The 25051-nt window shown below is 41.7% G+C and overlaps 2 protein-coding genes across 2 annotated transcripts; one reads left to right on the top strand and one right to left on the bottom strand.

Moving 5' to 3' along the window:
* Nucleotides 1–811: 811 nt before the first annotated feature.
* LOC102692324 (STAM-binding protein-like A) lies at nt 812–9230 on the top strand. The gene is made up of 10 exons (XM_006625316.3): nt 812–953; nt 2568–2798; nt 3588–3663; nt 3986–4081; nt 4437–4815; nt 5354–5478; nt 6277–6414; nt 6933–7045; nt 7684–7783; nt 8850–9230. The coding sequence occupies exons 2-10, from the start codon at nt 2596–2598 to the stop codon at nt 8904–8906; spliced, it is 1287 nt and encodes a 428-aa protein (XP_006625379.1). The 5' UTR covers nt 812–953; nt 2568–2595; the 3' UTR covers nt 8907–9230.
* Nucleotides 9231–11121: 1891 nt separating this feature from the next.
* letm2 (leucine zipper-EF-hand containing transmembrane protein 2) lies at nt 11122–24983 on the bottom strand. The gene is made up of 11 exons (XM_006625495.3): nt 24343–24983; nt 23578–23651; nt 21661–22120; nt 19461–19604; nt 18243–18380; nt 17166–17369; nt 16301–16420; nt 15555–15674; nt 14770–14880; nt 14154–14225; nt 11122–13841 (listed from the first exon to the last, which is right to left on the bottom strand). Exons 2-11 carry the CDS (start codon nt 23622–23624, stop codon nt 13779–13781), a joined length of 1479 nt encoding a protein of 492 aa, XP_006625558.2. The 5' UTR covers nt 23625–23651; nt 24343–24983; the 3' UTR covers nt 11122–13778.
* Between the last annotated feature and the right edge of the window lie 68 nt (nt 24984–25051).

Raw genomic sequence — 25051 nt, 5'->3', positions numbered from 1 at the left:
GGTATCCATCCTTTTCCGAACCTCTTTATCTCCTACAGGGTTGCAGGGGAGTGGTTAACATTGTTGCCTAGCAGTGCTGGGGCCCTGTGTTTCCATCTGCATGGAATTTGTTTGTTATTCCCATGTTTGCATGGGTTCCCCCCCACAGTCCTAAAACACACTAGTTACTGCTGTGTGTGAACTGCAGAGGACTGGTGTCCTATTCAGGGTGTATCCCAGCTTGTGCCCATTGCTCTCTGGGAAAGGCTGCAGCTCCCCTGTGACTATTGGGTAAAGGAGTTAGAAAAGGGAAAGGTGATGTTAAGCCCTTGGGCACCTCAGGTCGCATTCCCAGTCACGATTTGTATGTGACTTCCTCTTGGAGCTTTAGGTGTATGTGGAAATTTCCCGAGATGCAATACCTAAGAAAGTACAGATTGTGTTTTTGTGAGAAACGCGGTTACTACATTCAAGTTTCATATTCTTCAACCGGGGATGATCGGGATTAGGGGTCTGTTTTAAAAAGAACGTAAGCCATCTTCAAAATGTGTTCAAGGGCAGGTTATTTAGAAAATTCAGTGGGATTAAGGGAAGACACTTGGTTTCTAAAACATTATTTTCATGACTTGGGGGATATATCTTCCTTTCGGCGACGTTCAAAGATTCAGTCAGAGTAGAACTATTGAAACCATTTTCTCTCTCAGAATTCGATACTCGGTACTCTTGAGTAGCATTTCAATAACGCGGTCCTGCGGCCGCAACTCGGCGATGATGACCTCATTCCCAGCTGATCGTGAGTGGCTGAGACACGGGCTGCGAAACAGGAACAGGAACTGCTCCCGGCTAGCAGGAAGTAGTAATGTGACAGGCGTACGCTTGCTTTTTTCATTGTGAAAGCTGCACAAAAAAAAAATCAAGAGTCTTAATCAGAATATTTATAGTCGAATTTAAGGCACTGGGGATTATATAGATAGGTAAGATGTGGCTGGTGATAGAAAGTAATTTTTGGTGGTGGTTGTTTCTCCATGTAAACCGATTTACCTGTTTGTTTTTATAATGACCGTAGTTATTTTATTATCGTATTATAATTAATATAGACCTAAAAGCTTGATCTTATTGGATTGCCTTGGTTTTTGTCGGTGTAATCTGAACGTTTTGCTCCTATTACTAATTCTTTCATAGATTTTAATATAAAGAACTGGAATTTTGACGTTTTACTTCATGTGAAATTGAAGTTAAATTGGTAATGTGGGTTTTTTATCCTGGATTGACGTCAGTCAATGAAAACTTATTTATATAACTATATAGGCTGTATCTGTGTTTTTCATTTCGTTTAAACAGGTAGTAGAAATGAAAGATAGTTGCAAGCACTTTTAAAAGGCCTGTCTTTCACCTTGGAATCAGGACTGTGGTTGAAGTACAGTTATCTCCGAGCCCGGTCCGGCAAAAGTTTTCGGTTATGATTTGCAAAGCAAAAAATAGTTATTTAATGAAAAAAATGCCACCAGAAGATCAACACAATACTTTCTTTTTGTCATTGCGACGTTAGACGCATTAAATACTAATTAAAATATGTGTAGTAGCACAGAAACACTTCATGAATGCTAACGAGTGCATGAAAGCAAAATAGTTTTTTGATTTATGTGACTTAATCCTCATTGCCTCGTTTTATAGCACTTTCTCACTTAGATTTCAGCCGAACCGTATCAATTTGTGCGGTGTATTTTTAATACTTTCTAGCTAATTTGAAGTAAGAGGGGTTAAAGACAACTTTCATGTGAAATGTATTTCAAGATTTAAGTTCCATTTCCAGAACAGGTCTTAACTTTCGGAAGGCTCTGATTGTACACGCTGCCCAAATCTTCGTTTGGCTTCTGGAGAACTAAAGGCTGGGGACTCCCAGATCTTGCTGTGAAACTCTAGACCCCAGCTAGCCAATCCTTCTGTTTATTTCATTTTATTTGAAGTACATCTTTAAGTGATCAGGTTTTCCTCCAAATTATGATAATACTAAAATAGCAATTAAACCATCACGTTTACCCATTGGTACTGGAGCACCATTGATTGATTGTAATTGGCCAGGATGTGTGTGGACTACATACATCAATAAGTAATCGAGATTATTCTGACTATCAGTTTAATTGTTTTTTGCTATCAGCATTCTTAATTAAATTAGTCCCCCATGCCTCAAAATGCACAAGAAAGTCAGGAGTTTTCAGCTCTGTTCCTAGTGGACCACAGATGTATCATGATGTTTGCTTTCAGTTTCGAAATTCTTATTCCGAATGCTGTAAATTCCATAGACAGTGTGGATTATTTAGCAAAATGGACAAATTCAAATTTTGTATCTAGACTTCTAGAGTGTTTTCTGGATACTCTACCCAGAATAAAGTAGGTTTTGGAAATGGCAAGCTGAAAGATAAAAGATGTACAATCAGGCAAGAGATTAGATGAGCTGAACAAGTGAGGTCTTAGGCTTGAGTGGAAGCAGGGATACTCTGCTGCTCCGGGAGGGCTGGAGTCTTGGGCTCTGGGTGACGCTGGACGGGTGACTGGGTGCTGATGGCACCAGGTGTGGTGTGTTGTAGGTGGAGACCTGGGAAAGCTGGCGCCGCCATGCCAGAGCACAGCGATGCACACCTGACGCCCGAGGAGCGCGTGCGCGCCCTCACGAAGATGGGGAGCTCCGTGGACGTGAACGAGGACGTGCCCCCGCGCCGCTACTTCCGGTCGGGCATGGAGATGATCCGCATGGCCTGCGTGTACGCGGAGGAGGGCAACGCGGAGCGCGCTTTCATCCTCTACAACAAGTACATCACGTAAGGGAGTCCCGGGCTGTGTATCCCTCGACTGCATTCTGCACAGTGGCCCAGGCTGTGTGGTTAACCCAGACTCCTAAACACATTAAAGGGGCTTGATCTCTGCTCTCCTGGGGCTGAAGGGGGTGGATTGGGGCTCCCATAGCGTGGAATCATGAACAGTGTGGCCTGCAGAACCATTTCATGCAGCTTTCTGCTGGTCTCTGTATTGAGCTGCATGTGTCAGCTGCATGGATGGTGGCCTACAGGCAATGCACTGAGCGGCTTGAGCTGCAAGCCAAGCTTGAATAAGACGTGCAATGCAGCACAAAAATCAGAATAATACCTAAAATATTTTTTTCACATTAACACAGTACTGGTGTTCAGTGTAGCTTAGAAAATGAAAAAGATGGGGGCAATTGTTGCTTACTTTCTCTTTTGTAGTACTTTAAATGGGGTCATGCTTTCGCATTGTAGCCTACATAGTAAGATAATATGAAATATGCGCGTTATAGCAGTGCTTTTCTTTATTAAATGGTTTTTATAAGCAGTTTTTTTGTTAGTGTTTGAGGCAACACAGAAGAGAGTTGATAAATGGAGAGGTATTTGTTTTGCTATGTTTGGGGGTTTAAAAGTTATAATAGTCATCTCTAGCAATATAAACTTGAAAAAGAAACTTGGCTTTTGCGATCCATGCGGCTGTTACGTTGTAGAGTCCACTAATATCCTGAGTTGAGAACGTTCACCTTTTTGTCTCTCCACTGAAGCGTGTTGCATTTCAAGTGCTCTTTATCATCTTTTCTTCCTTAGGCTGTTCATTGAGAAGCTTCCCAGACATCGCGATTACAAGACAGCCAACATTCCAGAAAAGAAGGAAACTATGAAGGTAGAATGATCAACTCTTCTCTGGTCTCTGCAGATCAAAGATTTATTTCTGATGCTTGATTCTTGTGTTGTGAGGTAATGCCAGTAAAGATTTAGACAACTATGTTAAACCTTAGCAACATCTGACTTTTTAAGACTTTCTGACTTTGCAAGCAAGTAAAAAATCTTTGCAAGCGTCTTTTAAATGTTCTTAGGTTTTAAACTGTAGTGCTGTATTATTCTACGTTCAGGATGGAGGTTTTGTTTTGATTTGTTCTAGCCATAACTTTGTTCAATAGGTTCAATAGGCAATTGTAATATAAATGCCTTCTTTTGTGAGACAGAAATTGAAAGAGATTGCTTTTCCTCAAGCTGAAGAGCTGAAGAAAGAACTCCTGAAGAAGTATGAGAAGGAATATGAGGAATATCTGGAGAGAAAAGTATGTAGCTGACACAGAGGGATAATTTAAATGAGTCTGAGAACCAGACTGTCTGACGCAATTGCAAATGTACATTTTTATACATGTAAAGCAATTTATTTCATCGGATCTTTTTCCTGTATTGTTTTCTGTAATATTTTTGTTTGCTGTCAAATATTGCATCATTCTTTTCCATTCTTTCTTTATTGTGTGCTTTTAAGCTTGATAAATCGAAAACTATTCTTTCCATTACTAGATCTTTGAAACAAGATCTCTGTTTAAAACAGTTATTAACATTGCTCCAGCATCACGAGGAGCTCAACGGACTCTTGTCTGGTGCCGTTTCTTGGCTTTAACGGTCTTTTCCTGCCGTCAGAAAGCTGAGGAAGCAACCCTGGCTCGCGAGCTGGCCAAGCAGAAAGAGCTGGAGGCAGAGAGACAGCGCGTTGCGGAGCAGCGACGCAGGCAGCAGGAGCAGGAGCAGTTTAGCGCCTTTGAGCAGATGATCCGCCGCCAGGAGCTGGAGAAGGAAAGGCAGCGGATCCTTCAGGAGTACAGCAGCCCCAGCGCCCCTCCTCCTGACGCTCCCCTTGTCCCAGGCGTCCAAGAACCCCCCCAGCCTGTCGTCATGACTACCCCTACCCCCCCGCAGAGTCCGAAGGGGACCTGCGCTCATGTCTCTCCATCTGCACCAGCCTCAGCTCCCACCTTTGACCGCTCGCTCAAACCTGGGGCACTGGTTGCCCCAGGAAATAGTAAGCAAATTCTGTTCTTGCTTGCCTCTGTTCTTGCTTGCCTGAATGTGCAGGCAGATCGCAGAATGCTTCATCTCTTTTATTCAGTATATTGTAGGTTGACCATTTTCAAAAGATCTGTTTTAGCCTGATTAGCTATCTGGTAAAGGAAGCAACGAGGTGCCATTGACCAACATACAGAACCAGACATTGCAAGAATTAACTATACACAATAACTTGGACATTCATATGGTATGAATTTCTTAGTAAAATGCCTTGTGTAAGACCTGTGAAGTACCTGACTATTCTGGTTTTCAGGCTGAAACCTTAAAATATAAATCAAGTAACTTCACTTGAAGCAACCTAAAAGAATAGCATGAGTACTCAGCATTGTATCTACTGGAGTTTTGCTGAAAGTTGCCTAATAATTAGGTAGTTATATATCTAACATAAAGCTTTACTACTCTGCTTGTTAGGTGTAAGAGCTCGACCTGTTACACTGGAGGTGGTGGAGAGCTGTGTTGCTGGCAGCACTGGTGACGAGTTTCTCTCTATCCAGGTGTGGCGGTGGACAGACTCCGTCAGGTGGCAGTACCAGCAGAGCTGTGCCACAAGTTCCTGAAGCTCGCAGAGGCCAACACAGCACGAGCTGTGGAGACCTGTGGTATCCTCTGTGGCAAACTGGTATGGGGCCCGTCTGAACAATATGAAAGGCATAATTAATGATTTGGTTGTTAGTGTAGCCAGTAATTTTCTGTCAGCTGTAAAGTGGAGAAGCCTGGATGCAGAAACAAGAGTTTTCTGCTGTATAGTGTATATGTAACTTTATTTAATGAACTGCTTTGTGCTGTGCTAATTGAAGTAGAGATTTGCCCATGTTGTAATTTTGATACCATTATTTACTAGCTATTTACTGAACCTTGCCTAGTAATTAGTTAGATATCTAATATAAAGCTTAACTACTGAACTTGTTACACTCTTAAGAATTACACTGTGTGCTGGAGTGTATATATATATGTAATACCAGTAATTAAAACATGTAGAAAGACAGACGAGTCCTTTTCAACTTTAAATTGTTTATTGAAATTAACTATTTTAGTATAGATTCCTTTGAAAATCTGCTCTTGTAGATTGTTGTATTTAGGATATCAGTACAAGAAGATTAACCAGTTAGTATGGTCAACAATAGACATTTATGCGGTTCATACAGTTACAATATAATCCTACAAGAAAAATGTTTCTTTGGATCAAAAATGAATTTCTAGATGCAATTTAAGAAAGAAGGTTTGATTAAGGTAAATTCAGTAGTTTATTGAGAATCTTGATAGCAGATTTCATCTATATTTAAATATATGATTTATAGAGATTTATGTCAATGCTTGTATCTCTGTGGGACTTGCAGTGCTGTAATGTGGACATTTAATGTGTCAAGCAGTCGCTGTCTGTGTGAATTTCACCTGTAGGTATTTGCTTGTGTTTCAGATGCGCAATGCATTCACGGTGACCCATGTCATTGTGCCCAAGCAGTGTGGAGGACCAGATTACTGTGACACAGAGAATGAGGAAGAGCTCTTTCTGGTCCAGGATCAATATGACCTTATTACACTAGGCTGGATCCATGTGAGGCACAGTTGAAACACTTTCAGTCGTAACCAATCCTTCTCTTTCAGTGTCTGAGAAAAATCCACCCTCAAAATATTTCAGCAGCAATTCAATATGAGCACAAAATAAGGCTTTTATTTTGCCATGAACACCTCTCATTGTACCTTTCGAAGTTGGTAAAATCTGGAAGTTGATTCTGGAAGTTGATCACTTTCAGAAGGCTGAGTTTTCTGATTCACAGAGGAGACTTTATATAATTAATACATCACCTTCAATCCCAAACCTTCCTTGACTAAACTTCATTTTACACAAGAGGATCTCCATTCATCACATAGGAATGACTTATTGTTCCATACCTTCTCTGATGGAGAATAGTTTGTGACATTGAATTATTCAACAAATTCTAACAAATTAGAGAAAACAAATCCCAGAAAATAGAAATGTGCTTTATAGCTTTGTACCATTAATAGTTTAATATCATTGCCATTATGCTATTCTTGTATCATAAAAATGATTTACCTTCTGTCTATCTGCAGACACACCCCACACAAACAGCCTTCTTGTCCAGTGTGGATCTGCACACTCACTGCTCCTACCAGATAATGTTGCCAGAATCCATAGCCATTGTCTGCTCACCCAAGTTCAATGAGTGAGTACAAGAGATGGAAAAAGAAGAGGACAGAAATGTGAGGTGGTTGGTGTTCACTGTAAGAATAAAGTAAATGGGTTGAGTTTCGTTTTTCCCTTGGAGAAATTGATTCTCCCAAAACTGATTTGCAATATAAAACAACCATCTACCTGCACTGTTAAACTGGACCTCTTACAGTTTAATGCTGGGGTATACACTGTCTTTTAATAAATAAGAAAACCATAACAGAATATCTTTAGAGGTGAGGCAGTCATCTGCTTTATTACCTCCTGATTTTAAAATTACATCTTTTGCAAATCTAGCAGTTGAAAATCAACTTGAAATTAAGACTGTCAGAAAAAAATGGTGCCAATACGGTTATTATTGCAGTTTTGTTATCAAAGTAGTGTAGTTCTAATACATTTAAAGAATTTGAACATTACAAAGAAGAACATTCAGACTTTGTTGTGTGATCTTGCTCCTTTTAAAATTTGTAATTGTCACAGAGCAAGGCTGATTCATTGGAGGGGGGTTAAGAAAGAAGTTCTGTTGAAGCTAGCTTGATAAAGGAGGGTACTTCCTTGACACCAAGGTGCAAAAGTAGTTCGGGAGCTTCTCAGGTGCCATTGTGCCAGGCTGAGGGAGTGTCTGTTTTGTAGGACAGGGTACTTCAGACTGACAGACTACGGAATGGATGAGATCTCGTCCTGCAAACAGAAAGGCTTTCACCCCCATCCAAAGGAACCCCCCCTCTTCACTGTGAGTTACACCTCTCTGCCTTTTCACGTGAAATTAAATCAAATTCTCATGTATTTGTCGTTTCTGCTTGTGATCCATTTATGAAGTTCTGCATGGTCTGCACCGGACTCTGAAGTTGATCACTTCCAGGAGGTTGTTTATCGTGTTATTTTAAAAAGTAGTTGTAGAAGAACTCCGTGGCCGTGGAGTGTCCAGTTCTGGTCATGCCATGTTCAGCAGTTTGCTTGTGCAGATTTAAATATATGCATAGGGCTTCTTTCTGTGGTTGGCGGACTGAGTTTGAGGATCAGTTAAAAGTTTGTGCCACAGCCTTTTATTTTCTCCATACAAGTTATCTGACAAGAATTTGTTGTTTGCAAGATTTTTTGTTGTTGCTCCGGTGCTTTTGCTGGTACACATAATGATCCCTTTACAGCAAGCCCAGGTTTTAAATTCGGATCTGGGCTCAGTATGTACATTTCCTTGTAGGCAATGTTGGTATTGCTTTGACTATTTTAAAACGAATTTGTGGTCTTGTGCCAAATAGTGCAGATGACTTGTGTCTGAGTGCTGGAACACAATGAATAGCCAGGCCTGGCTCCACATTTTCATGCGTGGGGCACAAGTCTTAATGGGACTGGTGTACGGTATAACTCATTAATCCAGAGGCGGAGCGGTGGCTCTGTGGCTAAGGATCTGCGCCTGTGGCTGGAAGGTTGCCGGTTCGAATCCCGTGGCCGGCCAAGGAATCCTACTCCGTTGGGCCCTGAGCAAGGCCCTTAACCCCAACTGCTCCAGGGGTGCTGTACAATGGCTGACCCTGCACTCTGACCCCAGGCTCTCTCCCTATCTGTTGTCTGTGTGTCTCATGGAGAGCAAGCTGGGGTATGCGAAAAGACTAATTCCTAATGCAAGAAATTGTATATGGCTAATAAAGTGATCTTATCTTATCTTATGTATCTGTACCTTTCGCATCCAATAAAGTGTTCAACCATAATCAAACTGTTTATCCAGCCAAATATACATCCGTAATGAAGAAGCAGTGGAGTGCTCTTCAATTTTGACAGTTGCTTGTCTCTTTCTTCAGGCATGTGGTCACATAACCATCGCTGATGGGAGTGTGACAGTAATGGATCTGCGGTGATGATGCAGACTTGCATTTTGTCTTCACTTTTCTGCGGCATTTGGGGTTGGCGTGTACAGCACCTTTTTTTTTCAAAGAAGCAAACCATCAAAGACGAACTGAAGTATTTCAGCCATACAATTCAGTCACTCCTTCTCCTGACACGTGTGGCAAGAACTGGAACAGATGTACCATGTGCTCATAATATCAATATGAAGTACAATTAGATGTCTTTAAGTGCTGCAGAAATATATCCTCAAAATTAAGTTCAGATGTCACAAATGGAGATTTTGAAGGCTGGGTGGTTTGTACTTGTATAAACACTAAAACTGTATGTAGAATTTACTATTGGATTTTTTTATTTCCATGTTTTGATTTTTAACCATACTTTGTGATACAGGATGCTTAGGTACCTTAATCAAAAAGGATCATTTCACCCAGGTGTGACTTCACAGTTAGGCATATTACACCTAAACATATCTATACTATGTTCTCATAACATCACTAAATTATACGTACATCTGTGACTTAAAATTAATTTAATGTACATTTAATCAGAAAGATTAAGTGTAAATATGCTTTAATCTAACAAAATTGTAAATTACAGATAAGTTTGGGAACTTTTTTCTGAGTTTGGAATAGTATATTGGCACCCTATTTATAATGGTATTAACTATATAAAGAACATTGAGTATTTCTACATGTTATTTCTAGTTAATATGAATAGGAGTTTTAAAAAGTTTTAAATTCATCTTCTTATAGCAGGGTGGTGGCGTTGTGGTTAACGTTGCCACCTGGCAGTTCTGGGTCCCTGGATTCAATTGCTAGGGTGCTGTCTGCATGGAGTTTGTATGCTCTTCCCACGTCTGCATGGCTTTCCTCCTGCAGTCCAGAGACATGCTGGTAGGTTATTTGCCTCTGGGAAAAACTGGCCCTGGTGTGAGTGTGTGCATGTTTGCGTTTGTGTGGCCTGTGATGGATATTCGTCTTGTCCCGAGTGTATCCTGCCTTGTGCCTGTTGCTTGCCGAAAGAAGCTTCAGCTCCCCTGTGATCCTGGATGGATGCTATAGCAAAATAATCTTGGCATTAAAACTGAATATCACCAAGGGCTCATCTAAAATTTTCAACAGTAAGATGGATGCTAAAAAGAATTTAAGCTAATTTTCTTTGTGTAGTTGAAGTAATATAACTCCTACATTCTTCTCTAAATTACATCTCTTATTTGTTTCAAAACCATAATTTTCTAATATATTTTTGTTCACATCATGGTAAAGTATTCGTGTAGTGTTCACCTAGGAATTTAAATGAATCTGGCACCACACTTTTGGACATTTTTTTTATATTTTATATTTCCTACTGGGGCATGACAAGCTTAGGGTTTTATTTGCAGCACTAAACTGAAAATACACATTCTGGTATTATATATCACGATGCCACTCAGCCCTTCACAAACACTGAAGGATGGACGGACTGTATGGACAACCTGTTGAATTTAGGTATTTCTCCTCAGGGGGTGTTGGGTCTTGTTGCCAGATTAAACAGTTGCCATTTCTTCCGTGGTTAAATAGAGTACATCTGTCATGGAGCTTTTTATGCATCTTAATAAAAAGGTACAGTAAATACTGCTTCATGCAAGGGGAGTAGCAGGATCTCTTAAAGCCAAAATCTTCATTCTAAGATGAAAACAATTGTGGAGCTACGATTTTGTTGTTCAGTTTTAATTGGTTGATTGGATGAAAACTATACAGGTAATTTACACATACGGTGTATGGTAGGTTACATTGTAAATGTATTAGTCACTTATAGATATGACTACTTACCAGGTTCTGGGAACTTCATCAAAGTGCACTTAGATAAGTTACAGTGTGCAGGAAATATTTTTCAGTTCAGAGTGAACTGAAAACTTAATTGCATTATTCTCTTCAATATGATGAATATGTCCTACAACAAAAGCTACAGAGCCCCAGAATTAGTACAGTGACCACATTTCTTAAATATTTAATGCAAAGCTTTCAGTTACAATCAACATAATGCCAAATGAAGCTTGCCCCCTCCTATCTATTGGATGTTCTTTATTAAATATAATGTTGATATAATATTCTGAGCTTTATTAATACTAGCATTACATTATTTCACTAACTGCAGTCTTTTATATCAATAGCAAGTGGTTTTACCTTTTGATGAAAATTGATTGAATAGGGGTTCTCAAGATGGTAATAAGATGGATCAATTGACTTATAAAGACAACATAATAGAATTTTTAATAACTCCACAACAACAAATGTCATTAAAAAGCTAAATTACAAGTTGAAGGTCTTCAAACTTTAATTGTCAAACATAACATTTTCTCTCCAAAACCTGCTTATCTGATACAGTGGACATTTCCAAGGGAGCAACAGATACATGTATGCATACTTGGCGATACTTTACATACAACCCAAAGCAATATAGTTAAGAATTACGTTTGTCGGGCTTAATTTACAGTAACAGTACCAGAGTTCTCTACAGCATAAGGTAACTGAAGGCTATCCTATTTTTTCATGTTATTCAGAACATTTAAGGTCTCTAATAACTGACTACTTTGCATATGGAGTACAGTTCTGACATTTTACAGGTTTTAGAAATGGAAAATTGTTGTCCCAAACATTACATAAGAAAAGAGAGAGAATACTTGAAAAATAACAGTAGTTACATAATTACAAATGTTTGTATGTTTACATAGCATACCTCTGAACCCGGAGGACACTGCAAGAATATTAACAGGACAGGAGAGTAATCAAGCAAGCATCCCACTGAAGGATTGAAGCAATGCCGAACATCTCAGTTGTAGGCTGTGCCACCACCTTCTAAGGTTTGGATACGCATCATAGGAGAAAAAGCCTTAGCTGGTGGGCAGGTCAGACTGAAAAAGTGCAATCATGCAGAACAAGACAAAGCAAACTTTGAAGTATACCATGTGCTGGAAAAAAATGGATGCCTTTTGAATTTTGTTTGGGGTTTTGCTGATCTTGGCAAGAGAAAGTTTCATAGGAAATGTTAAGCGTTTCTAATGGTCCTGTTCACTTCTTTTCTGAGACACCTGTTTGCCCTTTAATTTAATTTATTTAAAAAATCGTATAAAATTCAACTCATTTCGAAATCTGCTGCATCTGGGGAACTTGGGTTTACAGTTTCATCTCCTTTGCTCGTAGTGATTAAAAATGAAAAAAGCAAAATAAAACCACCTTTTTCATGGCTTCTTCCAGCAACGGTTCATTCACAATAAAGCGAATCCAGAAGCAATCCCATCTGCCAACCCACCCCAAGCCCTGACCGTTACTGAGGTCAGGGCCAGCGGGGTGCTGGAAGGGCTGTGCTTTAGACTGAGGTAAACGTTAAAACTCAATGTAATACTTCCCAAAACTTTAAATTCATACTTTTCACTAGGGAAAAAGAATAAAGGCAGCACCAGTTCATATGTAAAATGTCAATCATCCATCTTATACTTAAAATCCCTTATTTTTGTAAAGATGGAGCCACACAAGAAAAGTGTCTGACTTGTGGTTTATGTGCCGTCATTTTGCATGTTAGTCATCAAAGAAAAAATGTGCAACAGAATTAAAACTCCAATATATCAGAGCGCTTACAGTCTTCATTTAGACATTAATACCTATTTGATAAAGTATAAGACACAAAAAGTCAAACAACTAGTATGAAGAACTTATGTAATACAAGTTGCACCAATTTAAAAATATATATGATGTATAACTTCAAATTCATATTCCCAAATAATGCATATCTCTCACAGTATGTAAACAATATAAATATTTAAAAAGGTATATATATATAAACACATTAGTGATGCTTAGGATAAAGCCGAAAGCAGGCCAAGTAACCTTGCTATTTTTAACAGTTCTGTATATCCCGTCTTTGAGAATTAAGATGGGACCTTAAATTCAGCAGGGATGATGAAGTACCATTAAAAAAAGCAGCTGTCAGCTGCATCCTAGCAGGATGTGGATGACAAGGTGGAATACTGACTTTCCATGGTGAGAGAAGAGAGAAGAGTTACCAATTACAGTCCTCTTAGGTTCACTAGTGGGAAGGTATTTAGTCACCACCACAGAATGCAGTTTTGTGGCTCACTAATATTTCAAAAACTGCAAACAAATATACAATATTTACACATTTTACCGAGAGCAAAGCTGTAGCCAGTAGTAAGGTCATTCTTGACATTTACTGAAGTTAACCAACCTGTCAGAAGTTCAGGGCTTTTTATATAAAAGATATTCATTTAACAAACATGAGTTCCTGTCCTGAAACTGCTACATCACTGTAAATATGGTTTTGATAAAACCAGTGTAAACATTAAGACTCAAGTCTTTACTGGAAAGTGACTGAAAGGCTGCAGTAGCCAAAAAATGTGGAACAAAGAATTCTATTTAAAATAAGTGTAGCTGTATAATCACACCACATGAGAACCTTGGGATGGCATGTTTACCGTCAAACAGAGTTCTTGGAAACATCTTTACCGAGACAGGAGCAGTGAGCTTCAGACGTGAACACAACTGAAAAAGCTCTGCTCCTCAGACAGTATGGCAACTTAAAGAAAATGCAGCAAGACCACGATCCTCCTGGTTTTAACAAGACAGCTCTTTGGAGTGGACGGCGTGAAACCAAATTACCTGTTTCCTCGGAGCTGTACTCCAATCTTTTCAAAGTAATTTAAGTTAGGTTTTAAATACAACCCATTTTCTCAGGGGTTCTTGAATATGTTTTTGGAGTACATAGAAATATGCCATTTCCTTGTTCTTCCCATAGCAGCAAACTGGCGAAGTCCATTCCATCTTCATCTCTTTTTCTGCCCAGATCTAATCCATCTGAATCCCTCTCGGAATCTTCCATCACGTTCCTCAGAGGCTTCCCATCCCATTGGCACTGACTTTTGTTTTCGGCGTTTCCTCGGAACCCTTAGACTGGTCACGGCGAAATGACAAACTATGAGTATTCCATAGATCACTGAAGAGTCATACAAATACCTTTAAATCTACAAATAAGCTCTGATATCCTCATTTTATATCACGTGGACATCCAAACCATAACTCTCTCCGGCGATTGTTAGGAAAACCCAAGAAAAAGGTTTCTGCTCATTAATGACTTAGTATTCATGAAGGAAAAAAGGTTTATATTCTGAGACAATGTGGCTTACCCTTCTTCACAACTACACAATAAACTATGTAATTCTCATTTTAAGCAATTCACCTTAAATTAAACATCATAGAACTTACTGATGCTACTTGTGCGATTTGGGTACGTGGCTCTGAAATGGCCTTAGCAGGTTTATCCAAGATCTCTTCACCCTGAAAACACGAGTTAAGACATCTGCTTATACACTGCTGTGGAAATGCACGCCTCATCCAATGCTCATGACCTCTCACATATAATTACTGTGACTTACTGCAGTCTAGGCCTACAACACGCCATTAATAAAACAGAAGCCATCTGTTCGTTTTCAATCACAGAGCATAAAGAAGTGTCTCTTCTATCAGCTTTGCCGAGAAGTAAACTTGCAAAATATTTCTCAACAGAAAGGGAAGTACGCAGACAGAGCTCCTGTAGTCACCTATGGGATCTGTGACAACATGAAAAAGGAAACTTTGTCTCACTAATTTGTTTTTTAGGGAGCATGTCATGTAGTGCTGAAGTGAGAATACATGCATAGAAATGTACTATTTTAAACCTAGTAATATACGGATTTCACAGGGACAAATTATACTCCCAAATTAGCAACACGCAATTATACCAAATATACATCATTGCAAAAAACATACTGTAAGCTTGCACTGGCCAAGTCAATCATTACTTGCAGCTCCAGTTGATACAAGGTAACTACTGTTTTCTTACCTTTACTCCCTGAATGACAGGAGCTGGGTCGACCAGTACTTCCAAAGAGGGGGCTGCTGGTTTCTCGTTCACTGGGGGTTCAGTGCTCTCAGTGAGGGGAGGGCTTACTGTCTGTAAGAGAGCATTTAGTCTTCTGCTTGAAACAAACTTCGCTAGAAAACAGCATTTACCAGCGTTTCAAGATTTCTCTTGCTTTGTGCATCGTTCACTATTGTGTGCATTCTTAACTTTGCAGTTTGGACTTTTTCATGGACTCTAAAGGTGTTAAGGAAATGAAAATTGTGAGTGTATCCAATTACTCAAAAAGCAAATGAGGTAGTTACTATACAGTACTGTACTTACAGTACGTATGTTTAATTATGTCTTACTAGGTTAACAGTGGTTTATTAAAACACAAACTGCAGTATGAATGTTAGTTATTACTGTTTCTTTTTTCATTTTTTAGTAAAATTAGGGGTGACTTTTTGGGGTCCGGAATGAATCCATTTGTTTTCCCCATAAGAAATAATGGAAATAGGTTTCTCTTTTTACGAATTTTCGCTATACGAAAGAATTTCTGGAACGGATTATGTTCGTAAAAAGAGGTATGGGCGTACTTGCTGAAACATTCCTCCAGCACTCTGGTCACATGATGATAACAGGAGTGTCCATCAGTGCCAACGAGGGGCTGGAAAACTGGTAACCAGGTGGGAGAAAGGCATTCAGTCTCTTGTAACCCTGCTTTCAAGCTTGATATTCTCCCACAGGCTTCAAAGAGCGCACGTTAAGTTGGTGAGGACTCTCACCTCCAGCTTTGGCACCGGTGGGATGATGGGCGGTTTTGGCATGACGTCGGTCAGGTACATGGCACGAGACAGCAGCAGCAGGGAGGGAGGAACATTCTCCTGAAGGTGCAAGTCCAGCCACTGCATTGGGGACAGAAAACGACTGCAGAAAACCACTTTCCACTGCTGCCCAGGTGTGATGTTGAAGCCAATAGCCTACCTCTTTTCAAATGGCCTGAAAGGCCCTCCTCTCACCTGTTGTAGTCTTTTTACGTAACAATTCAATGACAATGGTGAACCTGACCAAACCTCCATTCTTTGGAAGCATAAATTTCATATCAATATGACACTGTTCCGTGTTGCTTTGTATACTATTTACACCAATGTAGATTAGGAAATAGCTATTTAATATTCAATACCATTTGGCTAATATGGAGGGCATAAAACAACTACAGAGATCTACATTACTCATTCTCCTCACAGCATCCGTTTATAGATTTTTAGTACCAATAGAACGCATCATTTTTACTCGTTTAATGTCCCTTTGTAGGAATCGTCTATAATTATAGAAAAGCGTTCTTCTGATGGGAATGAGATCACAGAAGTTAAGGTAAGGTACTAGTTGAAAATTCAACCTTTAGCCTTTACTGTCTTCCTTTAGTAAAAACCTGCTGTCCAAACACCACACGAATAAGGGGAGGACTTGGACCTTAAAAGGCAACGACTGGGATTCCTTTGTACAGACACAGGGGTGGCGAAGGAGGTACCTGTTGCAGCTGTTGTCGCAGCTGATCCTCGGTCAGGCCCAGTGACCTCATGCCCCGACTCCGGCAGGCGGCCTGCAGCTCCGACACGCTCATGGCCGCCACGCCCTCTTTCACAATCATCTACACACACGGTGAAACACGGGGATTACACAACATTCCTGCTGGCCAGGGCTCACGACAGGCTTTACACAAGACAAAAAAAGGTTGTGGAAAGACCAGACCTCGCAATGCACCACAAAGGACTGAGAGCTAGGCGTGAGGCTATTTGTGCTTCTGCAAGTACTAGCAGGCACTATCACACAGGTTTTGGGCTTTGTTCTGAAAACGCTTCAGTAAAATCTGTCCGAACAGAAAAAACAGATATCCCTCCAAATCGGCACATGACGTCAGACAAATTATAATGCAGTATTTAAAACAGGAAAGACAGAGTAAAAAAAAATGTTGGCAGTATTATAATAAGAATCTGAAGTATATCTGCTATAATAAACTGAAAAAATACCCTAACAGCAACAACCATATTCTCAAAAAATCCCTCCAAAATTAAATAAAGCCTCCAATTTTCTCAATGGTTAAAGCATCCAATGTTTGGTTTCAAAACTGCAATTAGATTAAAGGTCAGTTATTGCCCAACTCACTGAGAACAGCTTTCGTTTGACCAAAAAAAAGATTGAGGAAGGTCGTTTTTGTTCCTTGAATCCTCCCTCTTCAACTGTAGGTAGAAACAGCTGAGTTCGGACTAGAGGCAAGAGTAAGGCACCGGTCTGTTTTTTGTTCCCCCTATAGTACAGATGGGGATACACTACAGATACACTCTAGAGACCCCTTGAGGCCGACGTGTTGGCCAGGCCAGCGCGCGCCCTCTTACTTCGTCGTCAGCCTTGACAGAGCGCAGCTTGAGCAGCAGCTGGAAGCGCAGCAGGTTGTTGGTGCCGATGGGCTGCAGCTCCAGCAGTTTGCACAGGGCCACCAGCTGGGGGCGCTCCAGGTGCTCCAGGGTCAGCTCGTCCTCAAACAGCTTCGAGAACCTCACGATGTCTTTGGTGGAGGGCTGCTCCCCTGTGTGACGCACCTGCGCATACACACACAGCCCTGTGAGCCAGGGACAAACGCCTACATAGCTTTTCACCGCCACACCTCGGAGACAGAGCTCGCCGAGTCTGGGATTGGTTAGTTATATTTTCACCGAATTTCAGTCGAAATCAGGGCATTTGTATTCTTGTGCCCCACTTAGACCTTATCTCAGGTTAACAACTTAAAACAACACACCTGAACCATTTCAGTTACAGTCAAGTTCCTCATTGTTAATTGTGTTATTGTGTTAATTGTGTTCCCCAGTGTTATTAAATAGCACAACATCACAGTGCTATTTATATAAAAGAAATTGGTATGCACTACACTATTGAGTCGTAAATTATATTTTTCTTGTATTAGATGGCATATCATTCCTTGTCAATGACCATTACCTTGTTTGGTTGCAAATATCTAATTGATTTAAGGGTCATCACATTCCATAAAAAGTTCCCTTGTAGAGCCATCTGAGTGACTCACATGGGTGCAGACTGAGCCTCGTGTCACAGGTTTGAGCCTGAGCCACGCCACTAGCCAGCTGTGGGATTCCCCAACCAGCGGTTCCCAACTGACTAAGCACTGCTGGGGGCAGGGTGGGCCTGGAGCCCCCTGAGGCCCGTGTGCAGGGCTGCATCACCTGTGATGTATTAAGAGGCAGGTGGCTCGAAGGTGGGCAGGTGGGAGGAGTCCGAGTGCACTTCTTCGTCACTCTGGTGTGAGCTGCAGCTGTGGCTGTGCAAACACACACCTGGCCAATTTCAAACAACTGGCAATCCTGCATATTAGCAAAAAATCGTTCCCCTTGAACCGGGCGTCAATACATCTGGAAATCTTTTCAATCACAGATGCGTTGCTTCCCGTTTTGTTAACGTACCTTCTGCACATAGGACGAGAATTTCTCCGTTTCGTCCGCAGTCTGGGCCTTGTTCCTTCTGGCCATCTCTGCAATGGTCTCCTGGAGGAACTTGGCCAACTCCAGCTTGGCAGCCAGTCCCTTCTTCTGTTTCTCCTCCTGAGAAGAGAACAGCAGTCTCTTAAACCTCAGATACACAGGATAGAGCAGGACCTTGCTACAGCAAGACACAGAGCACAATATCATTAAAGCATAAGGTCATTTTAAATGTTATGACAGCAATAACTGGAACCACTGACTTGTCATTTACCATCAGCAGCTTACCCGTTTCTTTCAGAGAATCTGACTTTATCATTTTCATTAAGTAGTTTAGTACATGTATGCTGTATTGAGAGGATACACAACACTGAAATTGCATGCTAAATTCCACGCAATAAACCATGCTTGCTAACAACCACGGAATACATCTATTGTTTTGGAGATCTGGGTCAGCAGTCGAATGATAGAGGCCTGGGGTACCTATTGAGTGTATTTTATTTCTAATGTTACATGGTCACATGACATGCTTAACTCCCTAAGAATGCAGGCTACAACCTGTTTCATTAGGTTTTGAGATCATATACTGTTACAGGTGACTGTTTCAAGAATTAGCAACCCAGTTCTCACAACTGTTTGTTTTTTCTGCCGTTACCTTATACAAGACAAAAACAACTCCAGGTCTTTCATTGCAGGTGTAAAATTACTTACTGGGATTGTGACTTACATCACAAATTAAATACTTAAATCCTTGGCTGTCAAAGCTCCTTAATCTTAACTTAATCTTTTTAGTTGTGTTTATCAGATCAGTTGCAGATTAAACATTTGTCCGAGTACACAAAGCCATATATTCCTGGCCAGGTATATCAAACTCCAGTGTTTTCTGGTTCGTGTTCTACTCGAGCTTTCAGCTACATCGCTGGTCTAATTATTTAATTAGCAGCACCAATGTTAATACTTCTAAGCAGGCTCAAACGTGTTTTATAGGTAGCTGTACTTATTGCGGTGCATTTTTTTCCCCAAAAATAAGAAAAATCTTATTGTATCCAATTAAGAAAATTCGGTTTGTTGTGTAATATGCAAACTGGACCAAAAACAACAGGACGCAAGGCTATGCAGGAATTTGCTTTTAGTTTTTGAAATGGGACTTTCCCCAACTGTGACTTTTGATTGCTTTTGTTCTCCTTTTTTCAATTCAAATACCTTCTTGGACTCAGTCTCAAAGGTGGAGGGCAGCATCTCGGGGAAGAGCTTGAGAAACACGGGCAGCAGGAACTCCATGAAGGGCACGATGATGAACACGATGAAGGGCACGAGCCGGAAGAGGTCAGCGCACGTCCTCATCAGCTGAACGCACAGAGGACATTAACAACGTCAGTACAGTGGTCTTGGACAGTCTGACAGTTTCTTTGCATGTCTTGGGTCTTTCTTTAGTTGTATAAATTATATTTTACATGTCTCAATGTCTCATGGTGAAATACCTATTGAAAGTTAAACAGCTTTACTCTATTGTGCACAGGTGGTTTCATCATCATCATATTATTTATATAGCACTTTTTATCCCAAAGTTTTCCCAAAACACTTTTACACATACTCTTTAGGAGGGGAAACACTTCATCCACCACTGAAGTGCACCACCCAGCTGAGTGACGCACAAAACCCTTTATACAACAAAACCACTTTTTATTCTAAGAATGACAAAACAACAGGTTTTAAAATTCCTGTAACATTCTAGTGCGGGAGTCACCAACATTTGTTTGCAGGGTTCAGAATGTAGCAGGTTCACTGTAAGCTGTAAACAGATTTGCGCCCAGGAGAAGAGTTTAATTGATCCGATTAAGATTTAACTAGACCAATTTATTCCTGCTTCACAGCCTTAAGCTGCTGGGGATTCAGAGAGACACTCAATTCAGGACCCTGACATCTGTCGTTGGGAGCTCCTGTTCTAGCTGAAGACTTCAGCTTCATCTTGAGTAACCATCATGAGTAAAGTCTCAAAATTGGGCCTCGGTCTCTCTCTTCAAACACTGTTAATACATTTAAATTTATTCTATCCTGCGACATAGTGTGCAGGTATAAGAATAATGGTAACAGGCTAATGGTTCAGGCTGTTTTAGCATTTAATTTTAGCTTTTTTTGACAGGGTTTCTAAAAGCTTTGTTTCTTTTAAGGGATAATTGCTCTAAGAACATGTATGGACACACCTGCACTTTACACCTTCAACCACAACCTCAAATAAAGTCAGCAAGGAAAGCCTCTGGAGGACAAAGTAAATGTCACTGATTCAGCAGTGAGGCTCGATGGAAGTAGCCTCGCACGTCACTGGCTATCATCTTCCATGAGCCTGAAAGTGACTGACAAGGCCAATGATGGGGATGTGACATTGTCTACTGTGGAGAAACTGTTGTCCACACTTATCATGACAGAACACAACCTTGACCCAACAGCATGGAGACCAGGACAATTGGAGGTTCCATATTGCGCAACGTCCATCCACCCAATCAGCCATTGAGATATTCTAGGAGGGACACCACCTGCTAAATATCCTGCTGTTGGGGACTTGTTAGGAGTACTAAGACAGGAACAAGAACCCCAGACAACAGGTTTACACCACACCAGAAAATATGGGTAATCAATACTTGAGCACCCATGAGAGAAGTGGTCACTTCCTCCACTGCAGGAAAATCAAATTTGTCACCACACATGACTGTGCCATGACATTCAAACACCTGACTGCATTGCACACTTCTGCCCCAAGACAGAGAGCTGCTGAACTTCTACCAAACCAAATATTAGGCTAGAACCTGGCTTCAAAAGCTGAACATACTATTTCAAGTTGCAGATGTAATTACATCTATTAGGAAATTCTGAGAATCCCTCACTGTAAAAGCTTAACTATAATAGCTTCTTCAGGACAAAATTCTACAATCTTCTTAGCAGTAACAGCCTGTGAAACTTTGGCCTGAAAGTGCAGCATTAAGGTTCAATTTTTCAGTGGACTTCATTAAAACTGAATTAAAATTGGCAGGCCCACCACCTACCCACCCAGCCATCTCCTAATGCTTTATCTAATACAGGGTCACAGGGAATTCAGAGCCTACTGCTACAAGCAACATTTGCAAGACAGGATACACCCTGGACAGGACACCAGTCCATCTCAGGGCACACACAGACACAAACACGCTAGCCAATTTTCCCAGCAGCCACTTCACCTACCAGTATGTCTTTGGACTGTGGGAGGACGCCAGAGCACCCAGAGGAAACCCCCACTAACACAAGGAAAACACACAACCCCATGCAGACAGCACCCCAGGAATTGAACCCAGGCAGCAATGCTAAAACACGGTGCCACCCTGTCGGCAGGCCAGGCTTTGTTCCATTTTTTAGCACGTGGCCGCCTTACCCTTCTCCTCTCTCTCCTGGTGAGCAGCTGCCCGTGCAGTAGCCTCCACACCATCCTGCCCGCAATCTTCGTGTCGATCCCCAAAAGCCGGAAGCCGTTATAGTAATGTCTGAGCTCGTCCAGCACCCTCTGCCGCAGGGACTTCCTCGCCACTGCTTTCTCTCTGCCGGCAGGGGAGGGCGAGACGGGGCCGGCGGCGGGCTTCGGGTCCTGTGCCACCGGGTCGGCGCCGTCCCCCCCCGGCCCTGCTTGCGTGCCCTGAAGCCAGCGGTGCGAGCCGTGCAGAGAGCGAGAGGGCAAGCAAGCAGACCTCACGGGAGGCAGAGCCCAGCAAATATACCCCCATTCGACGGGCCTTCTGGACAGGAACGACCTGCTCCCGTGCTCCAGGTGGTAGTGGAGACAGGCTGTGGGAGGCAGGGGATGGCAGCTGGGTCTTTGCGCGAGCAGGTAGGATCCCCTGCAAGCGGAGAGCACAGGTTAATGCCCTGGCATTCATTTCTAAAATCAGTACAGATTACAGAGCCCTGTTCCAATGATCACTTGAGTATCTTGATGACTTGTCTTTCCTCTATAGGGTGCAAATGACCCTGAGCTGAGGTGATCATCGCTTACCACTAATGAAAAGCAACAAGGATTCGCATCATGCTCTAGTCAATAAAGTATCTATCTCTTCATATTTCTGGCTTTCTCGTGAGCCAAACAAAAACATGTCACTCCTGAACAGCATTCTTCAGCTGTTAAATGTGCCATTCAAGCCTGAGTGCAGCCTACAGCACTCCTGACATCACCTGCCGCGATTCCGTTAGGTAGTATGCAGTAATGTACGCATCCACTGTCACTCATGCCCAACAGTCAGTAATGAAACTTGATGCCATTTTATTTTTACTGCTGCAAGCTGGCTTTCTACATTATTACTTTCTCATTGTATCTGCTTCCAGACACTGTTGCAGAATGGAATTTTGTAAATGTGTAAAGCAATGCGTTTTAATTTTTGTGTAAAAAAAAAACAAGGATCCCATTAACCTGGGTCTCGAATTGCTGAAACTGGACGGAAGTCCTTCCAGACATATTCTTTGTAGTTGCCCGTTTATGTCAGACATTTATTGGGCGCTGCAGAACGTCAAGACATTTTTGACTGCTCTTCCAGTGTATTACTAGGCTTTACTGCAATACCAATCAGGCAACACGTTTACGGTCCACATGCATACACATGTGGTTCAAAGTGGTTCAGCTGTATCCGAGCACTTGCTGACAAAGGCCTTGAACGTCCTGCCTGCTGTCCGCTTTTAGAATAGCGTCCATAATAGTTGCTCTTCTTTAGAGGCTGCCGTTCTGTGATGAGATGTTCTGCCATAATTTTAAAAAATGATGTCAGAAGTGGGTGGGAAGATGGCGCTGTGTTCGTGTGCGTTTCCTCTGGTTGCTACAGTTTCGTCCCACAGTCCAAAGACATACTAGTAGGGTAAGTAGCTTCGGGGAAAATTGTCCCTGGTGTGAGTGCGCACGTGTCTGTATTTTTGTCTGTCTGCGATTGACTGGTATCCCATCCAGGCTGTGCCCTGCCTTGTGCCTGCTGCTTGCTGGGATAGGCTTCGGCACCCCTGCAACCCTGAACTGGATGAAGCTGTTAGAAAATGGCTGGACATGAAAGTTCAAATGGCCATGCCTGGCCCATGTACTGGAAGTAGCCAACACCTGCAATTATTCAGCTATTCCAATGTTTGATGTCAGTCCTTGTCAAAACATATGTGTACATACAACTGTTAGGTACAAAGTAGCTTTTATCCAAATACAACATTATGATTGTCCCATACATTTTTCACATTCTCCTTTAGTCACATTACAGAATACCTGTGAACTTGTTGTAAATACATTTTTAATTTAGCATTCTGTAGCCTCCGGGTAACAACTCACCTTGATCTGGCCACATTGAAAAGAGCCTGGGAGCCATAAGCAGCCATGATTTGTTCAGGGTCCAGATGGCTAAACTAAAAAAAAAATGACATTACATTACTCTCTCCTCTTCAAAAGACTGTTTTCAAATGCCTTGCGTTTCACAACACTACAGGTTTACTACATACTGTATATGAGAGACTTACATGACTCAAAAAGTTCAAAGGAAAACATTATACAAGAGGAATAACTGATATTTCTGAAAGATGCCAGATGAAAAAAAAAACAACTTTCACACTATATCCCTGATAGGTAGGGATTAGTTGGATGCTAAATCTGTTTAGTTTACAAAACGAAAAAACATGTATCTAAGAAAACGATAATGCACAGACGTATAACATCACAGCTACATTAACTGGCGTTTTGCTTATATAATCGCCCAATTGTTTACGTTTTTATCATCACACTTTGCTGCCCAGAATGGGCACAAATTTTGTTACAAAGGTAGATGTTTTGTTACAAAGTTACCGGCGTTACTAAGGACTGCAACCCTAGAACTGGACCCCCACAACAAGAGTTTCGATTTTAATTACAGTAATCCCACGAACTCCTGCTCGGTCACAGCGCAACGGGCGCCTGGTACCTTGCAGGTCTTTCAAAAGCGGTGCTTATTTTGTAGCGAGCTGTCATCTTCAGTAACCCTGGCGGCTACACTTTTGCAGTGCTAAAACGAGCCCGAAACTTTTGAGAAAGGAACGCGGCCTGTCTCCATAAATAAGAACTTACCCGTCGTTAGGCACTATTGTTGCAAACTGCAGCTCAGTCGACAATTCTTTTCCAGCAGCGATATTTTTCACTCGTTAAAGCCGGTAAGTCCAGTAAATCCCCAGTCGAGCAGACCAGGCTTGACCGACAGGTTCAAACTACCAGCCAAGCTTTTCCACTTACTTATACAGGGAAAATGATACTCTGAGCACACAGCGGTTGGTTATATGCGAGGAAACACTCCCAAAACTTTCCACTGCCACGGAGAAGTTATTTTCTTCGGCCGGCACATCGGACGGACGAGTAGGATTTAGGTGAACTCAGACGCCCTGGCACAGCGGCGTCAACTTTCGTCTTTCGGTTTTGTCGGGGGCTTGTGAAGGGGACAGGAACGCGACTCCATTCAAGGGGATCGCTCGGCCGGCAACGACGGAGGAAGAGACGACAAGAGAGAGATGGCAAGAATAAATCCAAACCAATTGACGACCGGTCTCTCAGGACCTAATCCAAACGCTTTCCAGCCGCTAACCGCAGCAGCAGCAGCAGGGCCCAAGCATTTTCGGGAGGTTACTGCAGGTCAAACAAGCCCCACTGACGCTCTGATCAGGCGAGGAGGGAGCGCGTTGAGAAACGCCTCTCTACGCCAATGGCTGCTGCAGAAGCAGGCCGATGCAATCCGTGACACCAAGCCAATGAGCTGTGTTAGGACAAACCCCAGGGTCTTCTCTTA

This window comes from Lepisosteus oculatus, chromosome 2, assembly GCF_040954835.1.
Source record: "Lepisosteus oculatus isolate fLepOcu1 chromosome 2, fLepOcu1.hap2, whole genome shotgun sequence".
In the NCBI taxonomy this organism is placed as follows: Eukaryota; Metazoa; Chordata; class Actinopteri; order Semionotiformes; family Lepisosteidae; genus Lepisosteus; species Lepisosteus oculatus.
This window is presented reverse-complemented; position numbering and strand designations above follow the sequence as displayed.